General features: G+C 36.1%; 3 protein-coding genes across 4 annotated transcripts; 1 reads left to right on the forward strand and 2 right to left on the reverse strand.

Annotated features, from left to right (window-relative positions):
• Positions 1-2869: 2869 nt before the first annotated feature.
• Positions 2870-7690, reverse strand: gja2 (gap junction protein, alpha 2). Its single transcript, XM_073840353.1, is given in 3 exon segments — positions 2870-4269; positions 4272-5341; positions 7564-7690. Coding segments are annotated over 2 exon segments (1293 nt in total). The 5' UTR covers positions 5325-5341; positions 7564-7690; the 3' UTR covers positions 2870-4029.
• A 1531-nt stretch (positions 7691-9221) lies between these two features.
• On the reverse strand, positions 9222-13527 carry gjb1a (gap junction protein beta 1a). 2 transcript variants are annotated; one of them, XM_073839923.1, is made up of 2 exons: positions 13369-13527; positions 9222-10499 (listed from the first exon to the last, which is right to left on the reverse strand). In XM_073839923.1, the coding sequence occupies exon 2, from the start codon at positions 10483-10485 to the stop codon at positions 9763-9765; it is 723 nt and encodes a 240-aa protein (XP_073696024.1). In that variant the 5' UTR covers positions 10486-10499; positions 13369-13527; the 3' UTR covers positions 9222-9762. The 2 variants fall into 2 exon arrangements, with proteins under 2 accessions (XP_073696024.1, XP_073696023.1); XM_073839922.1 differs by lacking the exon at positions 13369-13527 and adding an exon at positions 11960-12142.
• A 1131-nt stretch (positions 13528-14658) lies between these two features.
• mtmr2 (myotubularin related protein 2) lies at positions 14659-24785 on the forward strand. The gene is made up of 16 exons (XM_073839892.1): positions 14659-15633; positions 16130-16190; positions 16288-16311; positions 16390-16453; positions 16542-16636; positions 16725-16829; positions 18253-18357; positions 18498-18581; positions 18899-19048; positions 19155-19343; positions 19420-19605; positions 21114-21320; positions 22057-22149; positions 22235-22348; positions 23408-23584; positions 24108-24785. Exons 1-16 carry the CDS (start codon positions 15590-15592, stop codon positions 24270-24272), a joined length of 1863 nt encoding a protein of 620 aa, XP_073695993.1. The 5' UTR covers positions 14659-15589; the 3' UTR covers positions 24273-24785.
• The last annotated feature ends 550 nt before the right edge of the window (positions 24786-25335 follow it).

Raw genomic sequence — 25335 nt, forward strand, 5'->3', positions numbered from 1 at the left:
AATTAAAAAAAAAAATACTGAATAAAGTACATTGCATAAGTATTCATACACTTAATTCAGTACTTAGTTGACGCACCTTAACAGCCTCAAGTCTTTTGGGGTATGATGCAACAAGCTTTGCACATCTGCATTTGGCAATTATCTGCCATTCTTCACCTCACCTCTTCACCTCTCAAGCTCTGTCAGCTTGGATGGGTTCTGGCAGACATTTTCAGGTTTCTCCAAAAATATTTGATTCCGTTCAGGCCAAGGCTCGGGCTGGGCCACTCAAGGACATTCACAGTGTTGTCTATAAGCCACTCTTGCTGTGTGCTAAGGGTCACTGTCCTGTTGGAAGGTGAACCTTTGCCCAGTCTGAAGTTCTAAATGCTATGGACTGGGTTTTTATTAAGGCTATTGAGCCTGCCGTTGAAAAACATCCCGACAGCATGAGGCTGCTACCAGCACACTTTACTTTTGGGATGATGCTCTGCAGGCGATGAACAGATCTGGTTTCCTTCAAACATGATGCTTGAAATTTAGATTCAAAGAATCTTGCTTCTCACAGTCTGAGGGTCCTTTAGGTGTTTTTTTTTTTTTTTTTTTTTTGCAAATTCCAAGTATTTTCATGTGTCTTTACTAAGGAGAGGATTGAGTTTGGCCACATCATCCTAAAGACCAGATCGGTGGAGTGTTGCAGTGATGTTTGACCTTCTGTAAGTTTCTCCCATCTGCATATATGATCATTGAGCTCAACTAGAGTGACCATCAGCTTCTTGGTCACCACTCTAACCAAGGCCTTTCTCCACCAACCCTGCTGAAAAAAACAGCATATGCTGGTTAGGTATGTTTTGGTGCTGGGATGCTGGTTTTAGCTGGTTAATGCGGGTCCTTTGCTGCTGGTTTATGATGGTCCTTGACCAGCAACATGGCCAGCATAAACCAGCAAAGGACCAGCATTAACCAGCTAAAACCAGCATCCCAGCTCCAAAACATATGCTGTTTTTTTCAGCAGGGAATTGCTCAGTTTGCCCAGGAAGCCAGCTTTAGGAAGAGCCATAGTTGTTCCAAGCTTCTTACATTATGGATAATGGAGGCTACATGCTTCAATGCAGCAGAATATTTTTCTGAATTCTTCCCCAGATCTGTGCCTTGATGCAAGCCTGTTTCTGAGCTCTATACCAGTTTTGACCTCAGGGCTTGGTTTCTGCTCTGATATGCATTTTCAGCTGTTAGACCTTTTCTGAGAGGTGTATGCCTTTCCAGATCATACTCATGCAAATTAATTTGCCACAGTTTAACTCCACTCGAAGTGTACGTCTACAAGTGATATGAATGCTCCTGAGCTAGATTTAAACTGTCCCAGAGTACTTATGCAAAGGAATCTTTTCAGTTTTTTATTTCTAAAAAAATTGCTAAGTTGTTACAGACCTGTTTTTGCTTTGTCATTATGGTGTATGGAGTGTAGATTGATGTGGGGAAAAAAGGTAATTTAAAGCAGTTTAACATAAGGCTGCAACATAACAAAACATTAAAAAATAAAGGGGTATGAATACTTTCGCAAGGCACTGTAGAATAGCGTTTAATCTGCTTATTGGGATATTTAGTCAGAATGAAATAAAAGTATTGGCAGATATTTTCTTCCTTATTGTGACACAGATTATCAAAAAAACAATAATTGGTTCTTGATTGAATTTTGAGATGTGTGAATTGCATTTAAAAGTATGCGTGATTGGGGAGGGATGGTCTTAAGCAGATTAAACGATTGGAGTCCCATATCACCAGAGAAAATTGTGTCATTTTACCGGCAGTTCAGAGTTATGATATATATATATATATTTTTAAGAATTATGAGGTAAATAATGCATGCATTAGAAAAGAGGGATTTTCATTTCGTGTCAGCAGTGGTTGTAGTCTCCCTCTGGGGGAAGGTCTCTGGTCATACGGCTTTTCAAAATGTAAAAGATACCTTGTTTCAAAACCTATCCACCTTATTCTTCAACAGGAAAGTAAGGCTATCGGCGCAACTTCCGGTTAACCAGAAGAATAACAGTTAGCGGTAAAACTGTTTGCACTACAAACCAGTGTGTTCATAATTAAGATGATACATCAAAATAATATCGTAGGGCACACCAGTTTGCAATATCAAGCAGCAAAACGAGCTGACTTAAATGAGACCGGGTGCCAGACCAATAAAATGTACAAATAGCAGTGCCAGCTCTTATGGGGAAAACAAGGTGGACTGTGACTGTGAGCTTCCCAGCAAAGGTAAGCATTTTACATTACAATTTATTATGCTCAAAGTATTTAATTTTTCAAGCTTTAATCTTCTATTTAAAGACGTAAGCATTTTATTTAACATAAGATTAGTGATATTTATTTATTATGGTTATTGCTGTAAGTATCAAGTTGTTAGATTATCAACATTGTGCATGAGTGCACAGAACATAAACAGTGCCACTGAACCGAACGAAACTTGCATATTTTGCTGATTATTGCTACTGGAAATGGTAAATTATTGTCATGTTTGGGCTGTACTAATCAGTCAGACCCAGAAAATGGTTTAGACAACATAAATTAGCAGAACAACATATTCAGTAGTACATTAACTGTGCAAATCTGTTGTTTATATCCGAGTATCACCAATATGGCTGTGCGTCAGGGTAACTGACCAAAACAGTTGTGCAAATGTAAGTGCAAACCCTCTATAACAATTTATTACCCGTCAGTGACACTTTAAACTTTTTGGATCTGCTGAAATGTATTCTTGTCTAATGGAACAGATTTAGCCAATCAGTGCTCCTTCCCGTCCGTCTGCCAGACCTGTCTCAAGTTTCAAACCGGACACACACACGTACAAAGTGTCTCTGGGCACTCATTTCAGCTCTCTAAGAATAGTCTCCAGTGTTTATTTAAGACGTGAACACACACATAGCGACTTTGCTTTATATCATTCATGTTTACATGAGAATGTGTGGATGGTACATTCATACAGTGCTGGTTCTCAGGCTAAATAGATTTAAACAGGCCATAGACACATTGAAAACACTGTAAACACCTGGTAAAAACAGACTATATAATATAACTGTTCTAAGCTGTTGACTTGTAAAATGTGATTAGTGTTGCCACTGAAAAAAAATAAATAAATAAATGAGTTTTCTCCACAGTCATTACCCCCCCAAAAAACACAAAATTCATACATTCACATTTTACCCGTAAGTCTCCTAAGTATTTTATTGTTGGTAATTGAAAGCATTTTTAAGTCATTTTAAATGATCATTCCTATGAGAGCCCTTTTCCACCGGGTTTTGGTAAATCATATTTATGACACGTGACCCTGGACCACAAAACCAGTTGTAAGTAGCAGAAGTATATTTGCCAATAGCCAACAATACATAGTATGGGTCAAAATTATCGATTTTATGCCAAAAATCATTAGGATATTAAGTATAGATCATGTTCCATCAAGATATTTTGCTAATTTCCTACTGTAAATATATCAAAACTTAATTTGTGATTAGTGATATGTATTGCTAAGAACTTCATTTAGACAAATTTAAAGGCTATTTTCTTAATATTTAGATTTTTTTTAACCCCTTAGATCCCAGATTTTCAAATTGTTGTATATTGTAACAAACCATACATCAATGGAAAGCTTATTTATTCAGCTTGTAGATGATTTCTGACCCTTGTGACTGGTTTTGTGGTCCAGGATCACATATGTTAAATTTAGGAGATATTAAGTCATTATTCTGAAATAAAAAGTCAAAAATATGAGTTCAATAATTATTATTAGTAAAATATCAGTTCATAATTATGAGATAAAAGTCATGTCTTATTATGACAAAAATGTATAATTACGACAGAATTGACAAAATGTCATAATGACTCATAATTTCAACTTTTTCGGTTATGATTCTACTCTACTTTTATTTTATAATACCCTTTATGCCATAATTTTGACTTTTTATGTCTTAATGTAATAATTTCTACTTTTTGGACTTACCAATTATATTTTAACAAAACCTTTCATATAATTTAGTATATGATTCAATCATAAATCTCTAAGTTAATGATCAAGTTATTGCAATGTTCCCACAAAATGAATTCAAGTAAAGCATCACACCAATTTTCATTCAGACTCTCTGATTCTGATGTCAGTTTAATGACACTTTTGTAAATTATTCTCATCATTCGCTCAGTGCCTGTGAGCAAAAGAGGGAATCTCTGTGTGTTCAGAACAAGAGACCCAGAATCAGTGATGGACTCGTGTTTCCTTCTGCTCAGATTTTGAGGTCATCCATCCTGGTCTTGTTGTTGCTGTAGCGACTTGAATGACTGGGCCTGCGTTGCTGGCTTGGTGATCCTGGTACAGAATTCGCTGTTTTGTTTATCTTGACATCTGCCGCATCCGGTTTCCCGCTGCGCTCTACAGCCATGTTCTCTCGGTTCTGCTTATAAACAGAGCGGCTGCCGTGTGGCGGGAAGGTTCCATCGGGTTCTGAGAGGTTGAAGTGTGGCTCAGTGGGAAAGGGAGCTGGAGGTGGTGCGTGAGCTGGAAAATACGGGTAGTTTGGCACAAACGGAACCACCGCGTCTTCACTGGGCGCTTTAGATTCAGAGTCGAAGACAGAATGAGAGCGCCTGTATCGGAGACCCTGCCGGCATTTGGTGAAACCCAGGTGATACATCTCTATCAGGTTTAGCAGCAGAGAAACACAGGCCACGGCCAGCATGAACACGATGAAGATGGTTTTCTCCGTAGGTCTCGAGATGTAGCAGTTGACGGTGTTGGGACAGGGCCATCTGTTGCAGGTGTACAGTGGCTTGAGCTCGAATCCATATAGCAAGTACTGTGCCACAATGAAGCCCACCTCAAACAGCGTTTTGAAAATTACGTTGAAGACATACGTGCGTAGTAAGACTCCCTGCAGACGGATCTTTCCCTGTTCGTCACGTATGGGACCTTTTCCAGATTTGGTGCCCAAAAGTGTGTGCTTGTCTGCCCCGGTTACCTCATTGCTTTTTTGTTTCTGCTCCATGCGCACCAGGTGCAGGATGTGGCCCAGGTAGATCAGCGTCGGAGTGGAGATGAAGATGATCTGAAGCACCCAGAATCGAATGTGAGAGATCGGGAAGGTTATGTCATAACATACATTCTGACAACCAGGTTGTTTGGTGTCGCAGGTGAAGCCAGACTGCTCATCGCCCCAAACTTTCTCTGCGGCAGCGCCGAGCACCAAGATGCGGAAGATGAAGAGTACGGTGAGCCAGACTTTGCCCACTACCGTGGAGTGTTCCTGGGCGCTTTCCAAAAGCTTCCCAAGAGAGCCCCAGTCTCCCATTACTGTTGCGTGCTCACCTGGAAATACACACAAAAACATAGGGATACAGCAATTTTAATTAGGCTAATAATCAGTTATGGTCAATAATCAATAAATGGCATCTATGAAAATTCTAGATTATTTACTCTAAATAGCAATTTGGGAAATTGAACTACATAAAAAAAAAAAAGGAAAAGTACATTCAGCTTTTACATGATGCAATGCATCCCTACAAAAATGTATACTCTTACTTATGTATTAATATTTAGTTTTTTCAAATTATGTCCAAAAAGAAAATAAGAGGGATCGTACAAAATGCATGTTATTTTTCATTTAGTACTGACCTGAATAAGATATTTCACATAAAAGACAAAATAATAGTTGAATTTCTAAAAATGTCCTTGTTCAAAAGTTTACATACACTTGATTTTTAATACTGTGTTATTACCTGAATGATCCACAGCTGTGTTTTTTGTTGTTGTTTAGTGAAGTGTGTTCATGAGTCCTTTGTTTGTCCTTAAACGTTAAACTGTCTGCTGTTCTTCAGAAAAATCCCTCAGGTCTTTGAACCCTTTCCAACAATGACTGTATGATTATAAGATCCATCTTTTCACACTGAGGACAACTTTGGGACTCATATGCAACTATTACAGAAGGTTCAAATGCTCACTGATGCTCCAGAAGGAAACATAATACATTAAGAACCAGGGGTGAAAACTTTTTGAATTTGAAGATCAGGGTAAATTTAACTTATTTTGTTTTCTGGGAAACATGATAAATATATATATATTTGGGAAAAGTAAGAAATTCATTTTCTGAAGAATAGCGGGCAGTTTAACTGCTCAGGACAAACAAGGGACTCATGAACAACTATCACTAAACAAAAAAAACATGGCTGTGCATCATTCAGAATGTGTATGTAATCTATTGAATGGGGACTCACTCCTATCACTCTATTGTTCTTAAAATATGGATAAAAGTATGTACATACACACACAGGCATACACTAACACACACACACACACACACACACACACACACACACGCATGTACTTTTAAGAGGGGTGGGCTAAAGGTTCTTTGTCGTGTTTAAAGGATGTGTTGTTATATTTGGTCACGTGGCCCTGAGGTTTGACTGACATGTCTTCATGCCTGAGCATGACCTGAAACAGGTGGACATACTCGACCCCTACACACACACACACACACACACACACACACACACACAAGGATCCTCTAACTTACCTCATTTTTTCTGTATTGCATACTGTCTGTTAACGGATTCTTTCAAACTAAGAATTGAAGTGTCTTTATTTTTTAAACTTTTTAATGTTATGGACCCCCAAATATGATGCTGCCTTTGCAAAGGGTCAGCTATATATTTCATATTACGAATATATCTACTTTCCAGATAATATCTTATACAAAGTATATACTTTGTGATAAATTGACACTGATATCTTTTTCTTTCTTCTGCTATTTATGGAATAAACACATTTCTGATTATTTGATGACATTTTTTGTTTAATGAAATTCAGTCATTTATTATAGTAATTAAATTTATTTTTTAAATGATGTATTAATTAATTTATTTTTTACTGCTTTTGTCTCTGAACGATTCTGGAAATTGTTCCTGGACCTTAGTTTGGTTTAGATAGATTTAAATAATATTACAAATTAATAAAAATTAACATAGATTCCAATAATTAAAAAAAAAAATCTCCATTTTATATGAATCTAAAAGCCTCTCAAAGACTCTACTGTGTTTATTTAGCTTAGCAGTTTCACGCTGAAACACAGACATTCTGTGAAGAACACCAGCTTTTCAAACACACTATATTTCTACTATTTCTAATTCAAATAACCAAAACCTAATTCTAAACCAAAAACACACCCTTTCTCAGATAATCACATTCATACTGTGATTAGTCATTCACAAATAAATACACACACAGTCATAAATTAATCACATTAGTCATAATATTAAATATAGAATGCTTCCTAAAATCTAATGGATCTGAGAATCATTTCTACCATTATTAAACTTTTATCTTTACAAATAGATTCATAGTTTGATACATGATGCTAAGTAAAAGAAATTAAAAACTGTTAGAAGTGAATACAACACAGAGAAGAGTCTGAAAGAATAATAAATTGATCTTTTATTCTGACAGATGCTATTCCTGTGCTGTCTTCACTCAGTCTATGTAGATGGGTTAGAGTGTGTGAGAGTCAGTTAATTCTATAGCTGGAAACTCACCTTTCTTAAACGTCCAGAGTTAGAACGATCCCCTCATACATAAATAGTAGTAAGTCTACAAGTCTAAGCGCAGTGCTGCACGTCTTCTGTCACACGTACACTTTCTTCTGTACTCCAACACTGCCTCAAACAGAAAGAGAGAACTGACCCATACAAATACACTGTATATATGCCTGTGCATGTATGTGTGTGTGTGTGTGTTGGGGTTAATTTTGGCAGGGAACACAATCCCTAGGGAGAATTTTGAAGAGTGTACCACCTGCCTTGTTTCTCAGGGCCTCTCGGATGAGTGACAGCTGTCAGGACCAATGGCAGAGCTCACAGGACACAGTCATTTAGGCAGATACATTCCTCCAAACTGGAAAGCAACTGAAACATAGTCTTTTTTTTTTTTTTGGTCTTTCTATTTTCGTTTTTTCTTTTTTTAAAATGTGTTCGGCACCAAACGAATAGAAGTTAGAGAGCAAGAGGTACGCAGTAGGCAAGACTGTGTCCCTCTGATTGTATTTGGTATGTAGTCTGAGGTCTGACAGAGGACAGGGAATTTTTTACATTCTCTAAACCCAGGTAACCTGGACTGGCTGTTGACAGAAGACCCGTGACCCAAAACAGGTTCATAAAATACTTTATTCCTTTTTCTGATTGGCTGATATTGGTATGTATATGGGCCTGTTTATTATATATTATTGAAATTTTGGGAATAAAGAAATAAACGGAACTGCTTATTTCACTGGAGTCTCATGGGATCTAACTAAAAGAACTGCTCTGGTTATGTATTTAATAATTTGTTTGTTTAACAATATATATTCAGTAATTATGTCTCTGAACCTGGTGACCTCTGTGGCAAATGTAGGTCAGTCCAAGTTCGACTAAGTAGTATTATAAGCAATTTTAACAACAGATTATTAAAACAGATGTCTTGATGTTATAAAAAGTACTTCATCAAAAAGGTATCATCGTTATGTCCATTAACAGAACTGGTCCACAGAGACTGACCTTGCAACTGTGGATAAAACTTTAGTCACTGGATTCTATGCAGAGCTTGTATTTTGGAGCTGTAGCGTCCCCTAGAGGTAATGCCATGTACAGACCTACAAGGAAAACAAAAATAAATCTCAAACTTTAAAAGAGTTTGGGCTACTTGTGCATTTAAGAGACATGGAATAATTACTTAAAATATTAATATTACTAAAGTTTTTAAATATTAAAAAAGCAATGCCTGAATTTATAATGAATCTGAATTTTTATGCACTTGGCAACACAAGTTAGGACTTCTAATGAGTGAAACCTCAACTGCAGTTGTAGCATACATTTTTATTTATGTTTATCATGCGGTTTTGTTTATGTTTTATCATAAATTAGCTATTAACTCTGTCCCCATTTGTGTGTGTGTGTGTGTGTGTGTGTGTGTGTGTGTGTGTGTGTGTGTGTGTGTGTGTGTGTGTGTGTGTGTGTGTGTGTGTGTGTGTGTGTGTGTGTGTTTCTGTGTGCCAAAATATTCAGATGCAACCCATTTGTAATCATAAGTAACTGTAATTTGATTACACATTTTTTTCTCAGTAACTGTAACAGATTACAGTTACTTTACACAGTTATTTTGTAATTAAATTATGTAACGCCATTACATTGAACTAGTTACTCCAAGCAATGCACACAAACAAAGATTACGATTTTATTTCATTGTAGTATTTTTAGGTACAATATGAGCATTACATTTTATACAGCAGTGTGAATTTTTTTCAATATCGTTCTAAAGTTGTGTGGAGTAATACAGATAGCACACAGACGTCTGCAAGATGTCTGTTAAATATCTCTTGATCTGGAAAACATCTGTGGTGTACAAACATCTGGCAGACGTATGTAAGATGTCAGTTTTACATTCATTCTAATTCATTAACATCTTAAAGACATCTAATAGATGTCTATTTGACATCTGATAGGAAACGTCCAATAGATGTATTGCAGATGAGCAAACTACGTCTTGCAGATGTCTTTCAGATGTAAATGCAGACGTCAAATAGATGTCTCCGAGATGTCCATGTGCTATATCATATATGTGCTACATATATGTAGCCTACATATTTTAAAAAGTATTCTGAGTTATAAAATTTAAAAACATCATCAATAACATTAGCCCTTATTAACATTAAATGTTTGAGTGAAATAGTTAGATTTCAGAAAGTGACAGGACGAGCATTTTTAAAAGGAGAACAGTTTCTGAGAGATCCAGGCTCCCACTGGGGAATCCTTGGAGTTATTGAGATGGCGACTTGTTGCCCTAGCAACAAGAAATACGATTTCTGCGATGTTGAGCAGGATGCAGACGCCGGACACCGCGAGCATGAATATAGTGAACACTGTTTTCTCTGTTGGTCGGGACACAAAGCAGTCGACTATGTTTGGGCACGGGTACGAGTCACACTTTACCAGCCGGAACATCTTGTATCCCGGGTAAATCATGTAGAACAAATACATAAAGGCGGATTCGAATAACACACGAAACAGCAGACTGATCATGTATGTCCACCATAGCGCGCCGGTAATCTTCATCTTTTGGTTTTTGATCTGCTCTAAGTCCTTTGGACTGGTGCGGCCAGCTTGGCGGTACAACTTTTTATCGATATGCCGACGATGTGCAATGTGCATGGCAACCAACAGGGCGGGGGTAGAGACCATGATGAGCTGCAGGGCCCACAGTCGGATGTGGGAGATGGGAAAGAAGTGGTCGTAGCACACGCTGTTGCAACCGGGCTGTTGGGTGTTGCAGATGAAGTGCGCTTTCTCATCGCCCCACACGCTCTCCGCCGCCACCACAAGAACCAGGATCCGGAAAATGAAGAGGACAGACAGCCAAATCCGCCCAATGCCGGTGGAATGTCGGTTCACGCCGCTGATCACGGCATAAAAGGACGCCCAGTTCATTTTTGGTTCCAGATCTGAAAGACAAAGAAAAACTCTACTGTTATTAGGACACACACGGTTGGAACAGAAGCCACTCTCAACCTAACGGAGGAGGCTTCATACAGCGACCAGCTTGTAAACCTTTCTGGCATATTTTAATATTGTTCTATTTTAAAAGTTTTCTAACTTTACTAATACTATATTTCAACAAGGACACACTTAAGTGATCAAAAGTGACAGTGGAGACATATAGACTAATGTTACAAAAGATTTATTTCAAATAAATGCTGTTCTTTTGAACTTTATATTCATTTAAAAAAATCCTTAAAAAAACATCACAGGTGCACAAAAAAAGCAGTTTTCAACATTGATCATAATAATAAATGGTTGTAATGATTTCTGAAGGCTGCAATAACAGCTGTTGTAAATTCACCATTACATTAATATATATTTTTTTAATTAAGTATATTAAAATAGAGAATTAATTTAAATTGTAATAATTTTTCACAGTTTACTTTTACTGTATTTATGATCAAACAAATGCAATTTTGGTAAACATAAGAGATCTTTAAAAACAGTACACACACAGCACGCAAAATTTGCACCAGCATTGAGACATGCATAATATTAAATATTTGAATATTTCATATTATTTTGTACATACACACTATTGTGCACAAATTAGGATCAGGAAAATAAAAATTTATAAATTCCGCAAGGACACAAAAAATTGATTAAAATTAACAGTGGAGACATTTATAATGTTACTAAAGTTTTTTTCCCCAAATAAATGCTGTTCTTTTGAACTTTATAATAATCAAAAATCCTTAAAAAAAAGCATCCATTGATTCTAATAATAAAAAAATTATTGTTAAGCCATAAATCAGCATATTAGAATGATTTCTGAAGAATCAACACTGAAGGCTGTAATAATAGCTGTTGTAAATTTACCATCACATTAATAAATTAAAAATGGTAATATACTAAAATTGAGACAGTTATTTTAAATTGTAATAATGTTTCACAATTCACTTTTACCATATTTATAATCAAACAAATGCATTTTTGGTGATCATAAGAGATCTTTAAAAACAGTACATGCAAAATGTTCACCATGCATAAACCCATAGATCACATCAAAGTCTTGATTTAAGCCCTCTTATTACTGCTCAATAATTACAGCTAATAATAAACCTCAAATTATGACCGAATCTGATGCAACGTACAAATATAGGTTTTTGAAACAATGCATGACACAAGAATATGAACCTAGTATATCCTGTACTAACTGGTACTTGCACAAAGTAATTTTTTTATGACTCTGTATACCTGAAAGTACCTCACTGGCTGAAAACCATTCACATTTCACAAGAAAAGCAAGTGCAAGGACACAGTACAACCTCGTCTACAGCACAAAACAACAGCAGACCATCCATGTTTTGACAAAATAAGACAGTAAGTGAGAGAAATAGATTTATGCAGTATTCAGCATTACCAGGCTCCGCAGGTGGTGTTAGTGGCATGGGCAGAGCCCGTGTAGAGGGGTTCTGAGACCCGCCGTGTCTCCGGTGCGTGTGTGTGTGTGTATGGGTGTGTCTGTATGTGTGTACTTCTGTCAGATGGAGTGTCTCCAGCTTGCAGCAGCCATTTATGAAGGCACGGTCACCCATGTGACCGGCAAACTCACAGCCAATGTCATTCTCCAATCACACAATGAAAGCGTGGGTTCAGTCACAGAACAAGAGTGTGTGCTTAGATGTGTGTGTTTGTGTGATATGGGTCACCGAGTATCTTCCATCTTTTACTTTTGCTTTTTTGCCTTATATTAAAAGCTCTGACCTCACAGGACCATGCATGCAACATTTCTCTTTTTCTTTTCTGTTTTATACATGCACACTCATTATGAAATCAGATATAGGTTTATAGGTTTATAAATCAGTGTTTAGAATTAGTCATAACTGGGTTTGTCAGGTAGAAATGTATCAACAATTCAGCCTTCCCTGAATATACAACCATATGAAAATTCATTGAAATGATGATACATTCATATCATGTCACTTTATGTGTTTATTTATGCCTTTACATTACTGGTGATTATACAGTTTTTCAAAATGTTATATAATATACTTTTTTGTATTTTATATATATTGTACATCATATTATACAAATAAAAGTGTTGTCTTAAAATGGTAAAATATAAAAAAAAACGACTTGTACTAGTACTACTACTACTAGTAGTAGTAAAGTGTTGATTAAAGTGTTGATTGTGTATATTATTGTTTTAGTGAAATACAGTGATGGATTTCATCATACACTCTTAATAATAAAGGTTCCAAAAAAGTTTTTTTCACAGTGATGCCATAAAAGAACCATTTTTGGTTTCCTAAAGAACCTTTCAGAGAGCATTTTCTTAAAAGAACCATTTTTTCTATGTTAAAGAACATTTAAACAATCTAAATAGCCTTTTTGTACTATAAAGAACATTTTGTGGAAAGGTGTTTAAGGTTCTTCAAAGAACCATAAAGGAGCCTTTATTTTTAAGCGTGTAGAGATAAACGAAATCCTAAACATACAAGCACATCAGAAATGCACTAAAGAGCTTCAAGTCCCAAGATACTGACGAACATCTTCACTTCAAAGAGAGTTTAGTTTCCCAGAGTGGTGTTATAAAGTATTTTCTGATTTATTACTGAGTGTAGTATTCCATGAACAATAAGTGGTTGTAAACTTTCTGAATTAGAATTAAACCATAGAGCTGGGTGTTTGACTGCTGATTTGACTGGTTTGGTAGTTGGTTGATTATTGAGTTGCTGGATTGAACATGGTTGGTAGTTGATTATGACAGGGTTTAATTGTAAGGTTTAGTACTGTGTTTGATAGGGTTGGTATTTGTCTAATGTTTACCTGCGGTTGGTGAGGTCCCTGAGCAGAAGAAGAGGTTGAAGTCGCACAGGAAAGGGTTGATGTTTCCCTAGTGCGGATTATGGCGCAGTACCGGAGCTTTGCATTGCTAATCACTCGTGTCACGCTGTTACTCACCCCACTACAAACATCTCCACACAAAAGATGCTTGTGCTGCCCGTCCTTAACCATTCAGATCAGATCCAAGGCACACACCCACCAGCAGACACTGTGACGCAAATTATGTACAAATGCATTTACACATGAACATACACCAACTCACATGCACAAGCTTGTACATATTGCTTTCATGCACTTTCATAGCAATTTACAAGCATAAAAGTTTAAACACACACTGCACATTGATACAGTCTCTGAATTCACAAATTTGTATACAACAAAACTTTTTAGATAAATGGACTGCACTTAAATCACATCCATAACAGCAGCTTCAAAAGAAAAGGTCATATTCATTAAAACAGTTCCCTATTATCTAAGGTCAATTATTGTCATGTTTTGGGCTGTACTTATCAGTCATACTGGGAAAAAACATTTGAAGTATTATACACTGACAAAAGTTATAACAAATCAAGGAGAAGAGTACAAAAAACTGTCTGAGGAACAAAAGGCGTTTGTGGTTAGCCAAACTAAACCAGGATTTCCTGGGCAAGAATCTTGACAACATTAATGTTTGTTCTTAGTGAATTTTGTCAGTGTTAACCACCTTTTTCTTCAACACAGAAGTAAGCCTATACTCTTAAAAATGAAGGTGCTTCACGATGCCATAGAAGAACCTTTTTTGTCTAAATGGTTTCATAAAGAACCTTTAACATCTGTAGAACCTCTCTGTTTCACAAAAGGTTCTTCGAGGCGAAATAAGATTATAAAAACATAAGAAAGGTGGTTCTTTAAAGAAACTTTGACTGAATGGCTCTTTGTGTTTGGTTAGTGTATGGGTGAGATTTCCGATTCATTATCCGCTATAGGGAAATAATGAGAAGAAAAACAATGTGCAGTAAACAGTAAAACTGTTTGCACTACAAACCAGTGTGTTCATAATTAAGATAATGCATTAAAAAAATGTGGTAAGACGCACCAATTTGCAATATCAAGCAGCAAAATTAACTGTTTTGTACTGCTAAAAATAAAAAATAGCCTGTATCTTTTAGCTAACACACATACATATTTTAAGATTTAAGACCAATTTAGTATTAATATCAAGCTTTTAAAAAAAATCATATTTAGTCAATAAAAGCCATTTAATTAATTTGTTTTATTATCCATAATCCCAACATCTTTTAATATTAATTAAGAGATTAAGTGTTTTTATAAACCATTTCCCTTTTCTTAAGTATTGTTTTATTTTATTAACCTTTTCAGTAAAAACAATAAATGTATGCTAATAAATAAAGGGAATAGTATCTTATCACAAGTTACTTTCTTTCTTTCTTCTACAGTCAAACCAAAAATTATTCAGACACCAGATATATTTTTTTTTAAATAGATTTTTTACTAGTGGGTGCAGGACACTATAGTTAATTTATGTATGTGAGGATAGCAAAATAAAGTAACTGTGACATATTATACCCAAAAATGACCTTAACCATGTTTTGGTACATACCTTTCTATCAAAGTTATCTGCCATTATCAAGATGAATTTGTTCTGACACAGTTTAACTCTTGAGTTCTTGTCATATTTTACTGCCACTTTCTAAACTATAGCGAATAAACTGTGATAATGTGAGAACTTTTTAAGGTGTCTGAATAAATATTGGTCAAACTATTTCTTTTTTGATTATCAAGATGAATTTGTTCTGACACAGTTTAACTCTTGAGTTCTTGTCATATTTTATTACCATTTTCTGAACTACAGCAAATAAACTAATAACGTGAGACATGTTGAAGGTATCTTAATAAAGTTTAGTTTGACTGTACATAGATTTACTTTGTGTACTTTCATTCTGGTGTTTGTGTATCATATAATCTGGAATCTGGGATACAAAAGTCCTTACAAGGTGACCAACAAACACGCGCACAAGCTCACAGCCACAAACGCCCAACGCGTGAGCGCGCATGACAAGCCCCACCTAGAGGAATTCTGGGAAGACATGGCAGCTTCCGCTGTTTGTGTTCACTGAGTTTCCGCACAGAACAGCCACTAAATTAACCGAGTTAAGTTACCTTGACAACTTTATCAGTGCCGCGGTTCGGTCCGGTTTTCGGGATGGAGGAGAGCGGCAGTGTGGACAGTGTGGAGTCGCTGTGCAGGTACCAAAACAAAACACAAACACACTGTCTTACACATAGGCTGTACTGAATGAATATTTACAGTACGTAGTTTCGCAAATGTGATGTGTGAAAGACGTTTCTGGAGGTTTATAACATTTATGAAGCTTTCTGTGAGAAGCAGCAGTATGACTATTTCAGAAATTAAACTAAGCATTATTTTGTTTTTGAATGACTGACTTTCATTATTCTGTTGTAGTACATTAAAGTAAATGTTAGGCAGAATGACACAATTTATTATTACTGTATAGAAAGCATATAGCATATATAATGAATAATAGTGAATAATAGCTGAGGCTGTCAGCCTCTAGTACACTGCGCTGTATGTTCCATATACAAAATAAACATACAGGTTTAAAGCAACATGAAGATCAGTAACTGATGACAGAATGTTCACTTCTGAGAAAACTGTTACTTTAATGCGTAAAGCTCATATGTGTGCTTTTTAATCCGTCTTCATCCTCTAATGTCCTTTTAGCTCTACCACAACGCGCTCAGACCGCTCAAGTGGCACCAGAGTTTCCGACACAGAGTTGCGGGTCAGTCAGGACCAAAGTTCTGTTCTTGAAACCTTTGTATGTTCTGAACTGTTACTATAACTAAACCTGAAAATCATCTGTTTTTTCTTCCTTACAGAGTAAAGGAAGAGCAGTCGAAAAGGTATGAAAACATAAATGTAAGCGTGAAGTTTAGATCAAGTTTCAGTTCCTGTGCACTGATCTCATGTTCTGTGTGCAGGTTTACAAAGACCCCAGTAAAGGCGAACTTCCTCTTCTGCCAGAGGAACTGGTTCAGGATTCTGGTATTTGATTCGTCATTTTACTGACTTCTGTACAGCATCTATTTTAATGGTTTTAAAGTATGTGTTTACTGTGTGTGTGTATCCACAGCTAAAGACGTGACTTACATTTGTCCATTCATTGGGCCTGTTAGAGGATCTTTGACTGTCACTAACTATAGACTTTTCTTCAGGTGCACTGACAGGGTAAGGGCCATGCGCTTATGCTGTTTTTGAATGACTTCTGGAGAGAATTTCTAAACTAAAGACTTTAATCACTGTATTTGTTGTCTAGGAGCCAGTGTTTGGGCTAGATCTACCGCTGGGAGTTTTGAGCAGAGTAGAGAAGATTGGAACAGCAACTAGCAGAGGAGATATCTCATACGGCCTTGTCTGCAAGGTTTTAATTTTTTTTTTTTTTTTTTTTTTTTGAAAAGCATAAAAATAATTTAAAAACTGTTTTTGTGAAGAAACCGTAAGATAAACTGCCGTTCAATAGTTTGGGATTCCAAACTATTGTGATAGTTCCATTTATTCGATACAGAAAATAAAACAGAAGTTTTCTTTTTTTAATATACTTTAAAATATCATTTATTTCTGTGATGCAAAGCTGAATTTTCATCAGCCATTTCTCCAGTCTTTAGTGTCACATGATCTTTCCGAAATCATTCTAATATGCTGATTTATTATCAATGCTCAACCGTTTTCCGGCTTAATATTCTTTGGAACATATGATACTTTTTTTAGGATTTTTGATGAATAAAAAGTTAAAAAGAACAGCATTTATTCTAAATATTAATCTTTTCTAACAGTATAAGTTTTTAATATCACTTTTGATCAATTTAACATCCTTGCTAAATAAAAGTATGAAAGAAAGAAAAATTTACTGACCCCAAATTTAAATAAATATTTATATTTTAAATAAATGCTGTTTTTTAATGTTTTATTCATCAACAAATTAATTAAGCAGCACAACTGTTTCCAACATTTACAATAAATCAGCATATTAGAATAATTTCTGGATAATTTGACACTAAAGACTGAAGTAATAATGCTGAAAATTCAGCTTTGCATCACAGAAATAAATTATATTTTGAAGTATATTAAAATAGAGTACCACTATTTTAAATTGCAATTATATTTCACAATATTTCTGTTTTTTCTTTATTTTAAATCAAATAAACGCAGAGCAGAAAAGACTTCATGAGCAGAAAAGACTTCTTTAAAAAACATTAAAAATCTTACTGATCCCAAACTTTTGAACAGCAGTGTATGTAAATGAAAAATGCTTTAATTCATTGAAATAAAACTGAAATATAATTATTAGATGCAAAATGTCAACTTAAAAGTTAAAAAATGTTGTTTAAGTACTAAAAATGAAATAAAAATAAAGCAGAAATATGAAAAACTAATAGTAAAGACAAAAAGACAACAAAATTAATCAAACTTATACTATAATTAAAGCTAAAACTGAAATATAACTATATATAAATATAGGTAATATACTGTATATATAAAATATAAATGATATATTATTGTAGTTTTACTTTCATTTTTATACTTTCACTTTAATATATTATTATTGTAGTAGTTTTACTTTCATTTTTATGCTTTCACCTTTTATGTTTATTATAGTTTATTCTGTTATTCTGTTATGTGCTTTTGTCATTTTATGTATGTGAACATCTAGCACATACGAAAATACATTGCTAAAAATAAAATATTGGCAGGACAGTAAACTGGGCAGAAGAATAAACCCTTATCCTAGTATAAATATATTTCTTTTGCATATTTCATATGATTAATGTATATATGTCTTGTAGGATATGAGGAATCTACGTTTTGTGCACAAGGAACCTGAGGACTCGCTAAAGAAGTCAGTGTTCGAGGTTCTGATGAAGTTTGCTTTTTCAGTGTCAAACAACATGGTGAGAAACATAAATAAACAGAGAATGTATATTAATACAGTGTATAATATAATTTATATACCTAATTTAAACTGATCGACCACCTCCAGCCTAAAATGAATTAGTATCTTTGTCTGTCTTTTTCCGTTTTCTTTGTCTAGTCCCTCTTTGCATTTGAGTATAAGCAGGTGTTTCCTGAGAATGGATGGAGGGTGTATGATCCACTGGCTGAATACAAAAGACAGGTACAGTGTTTGTTTATTCAAGGTGGTAATATACAGTCATCCAATATATATTGCAAAATAAACCCCTTTAGGGTAATTAGGACTCTAATGGAAATCACAGGTAGCTTGTGTCACCCTAAAGGGGTTTGTTTTGCATGTGTATTTGTCAATTATGAAATAATTATTAAATTATTCAATAAAATATTTAAAAAAGGATATTGTTTGCCTGGGCCAACAATCATTTATAAAGTTTAGCACCCTTATTCAAAAATATTTGCTGCATAATGCAATCAAGTATTTGTGAGTTGTGTTTTAAATACAAGTGGTTGTGTGTGTAGGGTCTTCCAAACGAGAGCTGGAGGATCTCAAAAGTAAATGATCACTACGAGCTGTGTGATTCATACCCAGCAGCGCTAGTTGTCCCAGTAACCATTACTGATGAGGAACTGCGGCGCGTCTCCAGCTTTAGGGCTAAAGGACGCATTCCGGTCAGTGTCATGAGACGTTTCTGAATCATCACACACGTCAGTCTTCAGTGCACAATTATTCATCCTCAGGCCTTACCATTGAAGCTATTTGCTCGCCTTTGTTTAGGTGCTGTCATGGATCCACCCAGAGAGTCAGGCCGCAGTGGTTCGTGCCAGTCAACCAATGGTGGGGCAGAATGGTCGCCGTTGCAAAGAAGACGAGAAGCTCCTTCAGGCCATTATGGACGCGAATGCACAATCGCACAAACTGTTCATATTCGATGCCAGACCCAGTGTGAATGCTGCAGCTAACAAGGTGAACACTCACTTTGTTTTCAAGTGTAAGTTTTACATGTAAGGAAACTTTGTAAGCCTGTCCATGTGTGTTTTAGATGAAAGGAGGTGGTTATGAGAGTGAAGATGCTTATCAGAATGCCGAACTGGTGTTTCTGGATATCCACAACATTCATGTAATGCGTGAGTCACTACGGAAGCTGAAGGAGGTTGTCTATCCCAACATTGAGGAATCGCATTGGCTTTCCAATCTCGAGTCCACCCACTGGCTGGAGCATATTAAGGTGAGACGAGAGTGATTACGTTAATCATCTTTCTTGAATGTTAAAGGGGTCATCGGATGCCCATTTTCCACAAGTTCATATGATTCTTTAGGGTCTTAATGGAAAGTCTATGATATACTTTGGGAAAAATTCTCAACAGTAGTGTAAAAAAAACACCCTTATACCTTGTCAAAATCAGCTCTGCAAAAACTCAACTCATTTTATTGCATGGTCCCTTTAAATGCAAATGAGCGTTTAGTGGCGAAACTTGCCAACAAGTTCAGTTTTGGTTTCAAACCATCTTTACCAAGCAATTTTCTTTTTGGAGAACAGTGGCTTTCTTCTTGCAACTATGCCATGCGCACCATTGGTTGCTCAGTGTTCTCCTGATGGTGGGCTCATTAACATTAGCCAATGTGAGAAAGATCTTTAGTTGCCTAGAAGTTACTTAGAAGTTACCCTGGGAATTTTTGCAACCTCGCAGACTGTTACATATGTTCTGCTTTGGAGTGATCTTTGTTGGTTGACCACTTCTTGGGAAGGTAACTTCTTGGTCTTGAATTTCCTCCATTTGTACTCAATCTGTCTGACCGTGGATTTGTGGAGTCCAGACTCTTTAGAGATAGTTTTGTAACCTTTTCTATCCTGATGAGCAACATCAACTCTCTTTTCCAAGGTCCTCAGTAATCTCCTTAGTTCGTGACATGATTAACTTCCACAAACATGATGAGACTTTTATAGATTCCTGTTCTTCGAATAAAACAGGTCACTTACTGACATTTGATAGTCATTGCACTGACTAAAAACATATCTGCACAGATGGACTCTAATTTCACCTTTAAATTAACTGCTAATCCAAGAGATTGACATACTTTTACAACGAACAGATATGTAACACTGGATCTTTTTTCTCAGTAAATAAATGACAAAGAAAATATTTTTCTCTCACTTGTTTGATTGGGTTCTCTTTGTCTACTTTCAGGACTTATATGAAAATCTGATGATGTTTTTGGTCATATTTATGCAGAAATATAGAAAACTTTCAAGCGACACTGTAAATGTGTCTTGGCAGTGTGTGGACACAACCACCCTACAATATTAAAAATACATTCACTCCTTTTTTTAATTCTCAAAAAACCTAAACAGTATTAATTATCAAGCTGTTTTGATTTTCTGAGCAGTATGACGTCCCATATTAGCATATTTCCAAACTCAGACAATTGTATGCTGTCCGCCATTTCTTCTGCACTTGAGCAGCTGTAGTGACAATAATGTCTCGCAAGCAATGCAGGTGTTTTGTAGCTGGATGTGAAAGTGAACGTGAGAGTCCTCATTTTTTTTGACAGGGCAAAAAAGCTGTCCTTTTACATGATCATTGAGAAATGTTATCCAAAGTTTGTTGCAGACATTTCATGAAGCTCCCAAAGTATCATACCAACCAGTGGAAATTGGGCATCCGGTGTACCCTTTAAAAAACAAGGGGAATGATGAATATGGCACTGACAGTATGGTCTGTGTATGTGTGATAGTTGATTCTGGCAGGAGCTTTAAGGATAGCTGATAAGGTGGAGTCTGGGAAAACCTCAGTGGTGGTTCATTGCAGTGACGGTTGGGACAGAACTCCTCAGCTGACCTCACTGGCTTTGATAATGCTGGACTCTCACTTCAGAACCATACGAGGCTTTCAGATACTGCTGGAGAAAGAGTGGCTTAGCTTTGGTCACCGCTTCCAACAGGTCAGTCGTCCTGTTGTAGTCTACATGATACAACAACAATCAAGACTGTAAGGTGATAAAAGGTTTGCTGTATCTCAAATTGCTCACTTGTTAACTCGTTCACTATTCCCTACATAATGACAGCTTCATAGTGCCCTATATAAGGGCACACTAGGCACATACACCATTATATTGATAGATGGACAGTTTCTTTGTTTTATGTGTTAGACAGCTACTCCAAAAACTTAATTTAGCTATTCCAATGGAAATAACATTTTCATCCAAATATCATGTGTGAATCATTTTTTAGTCCTATAGACTATGTAATATGTAGTTATATGCTTAAATAATTTTGACTATTTAATAGTATATAAAATATGTGCACTACCATTAAAAAAATGTGGGTCAGTAAGATGTTTTTTTTTAATTGATCAAAAGTAAGTGAAGGCATGTATATAATAACAAAAAAATCTGTTTAAAATTGTTGTTGTTTTAATTTATAATTATCAAATAATGTAAATTCATCACATTTCCACAAAAGCAGCACTGTGTTGTTTCAACACTGATTAGAAATGTTACTTGGCCAGATCAGCATATTAGGTTAATTTCTGAACAATCATGTGGTACTGTAGCTGCTGAAATTTCACAGGAATAAATTATTTTTTAACATATATTAAAATACAAAACAGTAATATTTCAAAACTTTTACTGTATTTTTTTTTTCATTATGAATACGTGATTATTTTTGTGTATATAGAGAGTGGGTCATGGTGATAAGAATCACACAGATGCAGATCGCTCGCCAATCTTCCTGCAGTTTATTGACTGTGTTTGGCAGATGACAAGACAGGTGAGTGCGAAACACCTGCGTATGTCTTCAGTCTATTTCCTATGGCCTGTTTCTGTATAAGTAATAAGTATTTGTGTGTTTGTAGTTTCCTGCAGCTTTCGAATTCAATGAGTATTTCCTCATAACAATCCTGGATCACCTCTACAGCTGCCTTTTTGGCACATTTCTGTGTAACAGTGAGCAGCAAAGACTCAAAGAGGTAGGAGCGAGAACGGCCTAGAACATTTACACAAAAACAGTATGAAAATTAGCCTTCTTAAAGAATTAATTCCCCCCAGAATTAACATTTTCTGATCATTCACTCACCCCCATGTCATCCAAGATGTTTGTGTCTTTCTGTCTTCAGACGAAAAGAAATGTTTAGGAAAACATTCCAGGATTTTTCTCCATATAGGATATAGGATCAATGGGTTGAAGGTCCAAACTGCAGTTTCAATGCTGCTGCAAAGGGCTCTACACGATCCCAGCCAAGGAACAAGGGTCTTATCTAGCGAAACAATTGATAATTTTCTTTTAAAAAAAAGAAAAGTATATACTTTTTAATCACAAATGCTGATCTCGCACTAGTTTGACTTCATGCATTACATAGTCACATTGGAAAGATCACATGTGACGTAGGCATAAGTACCGACCGAGTGTTTACAAAGCGAACATGTAATGAATGTCAAACGCACCTTACAAAAAAAGGTAAAACAATGATGTTGGACGCTTTTGAAGTTGGTGCACAGTTGAAGAAATAACCATGCGTGACCTTTCCAACGTAAGTACATAATGCGTGAAGTTGCGGATCACATCGCAGAGCTAGTGCAAAACAAGCATTTATGGTTAAAAAGTATATAAATGTGTATTTTTTTTGTTTGTATTTTTGTTATTATTTTTTTTTTAGAAAATGACCGTTTCACTAGATAAGACCCTTATGCCTGGGCTAAGATCGTGTAGAGCTTTTTGAAGCTGCATTGAAACTGCAATCCCCATTGAAGTCCACTATATGGAGAAAAAAATCCTGTAATGTTTTCTTCAAAAACGTTTATTTCTTTTCGACTGAAGAAAGACAGCATAACTATGAGGAGGACATGGGAATGAGTAAATTGTAAGGAAATTGTAAGGGAGTGAGTAAATTGTAAGGAAATTTTATTTCAGGATGCAATTTGATAGATGCTTTTATCCGAAGCAACAGTAAACTATCCTTTGTCGGTGTGGGTGTGAGACTTGTGTTTATTTATAAGCTGCATATATGACTGTCTGTTTTTGTGTTTAGGAAGTCCCGAAGCGCACTGTGTCTCTATGGTCATTTGTGAACAGTCAGCTAGAGGAGTTTGTCAATCCGCTGTATGTGCACTATCCTTCCCATGTGCTCTTCCCCACCGTTGGTATACGTCACCTCCAGCTCTGGGTCACCTACTACATACGTTGGAATCCTCGCATGCGACCACAGGTACACTAGAGGTTTTAAATTATGTGTGGGTGTGGAAATGATTAGATTTATTATCCGAATCTGCTAGTTAAAGTTTGCTCACATTCATCTGATATTTAAAAGACAATTCATTCAGGCTTTTCACACTGCACTTAAACCCCAGGTTAGTTCATCATGCAAACCTTGCATTTAACCCTGGGTAAAGTTTATTTCAGACTTGGAATTTAGAAATGGGGTTTTCTCCGCTTTCGCCCAGAGTTGTAAAATCCACTGTAAAACATGAATCAGAATAATCCAAGATTACGTTTACTAGGGGTTTAGTATGATGAATGGTTAATTATTTCAAATATGAAAATCCATATCCTGTACTAAAAGTGTGGGTTAAACTAACAGGACTACTACCCCAGCAAAACTGTGATGTAATAAAATTATCCATCAACTAAACATCTGACATTTTAGATATGACTTTAAAATTTAAGGTTTTAAAATGGCTTGTGCTGTCTATGTTTGGTTTAAACGTCTCAGTTTGATAAATATATTTTAGGAGCCTGTCCATCAGCGCTACAAAGAGCTGCTAGCAAAACGGGCGGAGCTTCAAAAGAGGGTGGAAGAGCTGCAGCGGGAGGCGGCCAATCGTACAGCCTCGTCATCCTCTGAGAGGGCGGGGTCTCCTACGCGCTCCATCACACCTGTGCAAACCTTCGTATAAGTGCTTGGCAGCTTTAAGGAATGTAGATGGCACACGGTTCTCATGTTACTTGCAGTGATGCACAACTGATGTAAATTCACACACTAACATTCACCTCGCTGCTACCAGCTGGCTGGATGGATGGAAGAAGCTTTTAATCACTAAAACTGTTTGAAACTAGTATTATATTAATACATTTATTAAGACTTGTAAAGCATTAACACATATTAGAGACATTTTAGGGCTTGTACTGTATGAGCTGTATGTAGTAGAACTCTGCGACTGAGCATCACATGGCTAAAGTATTGTGATGTCACTGGGATTCTGCCTGCATCATCTTGATGCAGAGAGAAGTTGAGGCCAGTTTTTTCAGCCTTAGGGTTTTGCGTACAGACTTCTGTCTTTACTTGAAATTCCAAACTTTCTTGGGCTTGTTGGAAATTACACTATGTACTCATGTTATAGAATATGCTCTATAATCTAAATTTTGCTTATGCATTAACATTATTGACAAATAAAATGTGTTGACACTAATTTAAATGGGAGTGGTCCATAGCAATGAAACATCTGCAGTATCTGGATTTAGAAAATAGATGGTGCTTTGTTCATGAGGTATGTTTACATTTACTAAATGACACAATGTGTAATTGAATATTTAAAAGATTAAAGAGATAGTTCACCCCCAAAAAAATGCATTTACCCTATGATTTACTACCCTCTAGGGCTGGGCGATTCTTTCGATTAATTCGAATTTACGTTTTAAGACAGTTTAATTGTTTTATTAAATCGAGGTATCGCGATTTAAAAAAAAAAATGTATGTATGTATTCAGGACGGAAAACAAATAACGCGTTCTTGTAAAATAACGCCAGTCACTAAGGGGACATGATTAGCTGCTTGCTAGCAAGTTAGCCTGTTACATTACAGTACATACAATTTCACTTACCACATAAACAGAGTAGAGAGATGATTGAAGACAACGGTGAATTATTTGCATATCAGGGCTCTAGAGTGCGACCTAATTTCTCAATGGTGCGACCAGCTGTTCAAGGGCAAAAAAAAACTACTAGTACGTGCGACTATGA

Source organism: Garra rufa, chromosome 5 (assembly GCF_049309525.1).
Source record: "Garra rufa chromosome 5, GarRuf1.0, whole genome shotgun sequence".
In the NCBI taxonomy this organism is placed as follows: Eukaryota; Metazoa; Chordata; class Actinopteri; order Cypriniformes; family Cyprinidae; genus Garra; species Garra rufa.

Coding starts and splice junctions, on each gene's coding strand:
- mtmr2 (XM_073839892.1), top strand. CDS start 15,590: ATGGAGGAGAGCGGCAGTGTGGACAGTGTGGAGTCGCTGTGCAG. Junction 15,634..16,129: donor AGTGTGGAGTCGCTGTGCAG/GTACCAAAACAA, acceptor ATGTCCTTTTAG/CTCTACCACAACGCGCTCAG. Junction 16,191..16,287: donor TTTCCGACACAGAGTTGCGG/GTCAGTCAGGAC, acceptor TCTTCCTTACAG/AGTAAAGGAAGAGCAGTCGA.
- gjb1a (XM_073839922.1), bottom strand. CDS start 12,134: ATGGGTGACCGTGCCTTCATAAATGGCTGCTGCAAGCTGGAGACACTC. Junction 10,500..11,959: donor AACACCACCTGCGGAGCCTG/GTAATGCTGAAT, acceptor TTTGTCTTTCAG/ATCTGGAACCAAAAATGAAC.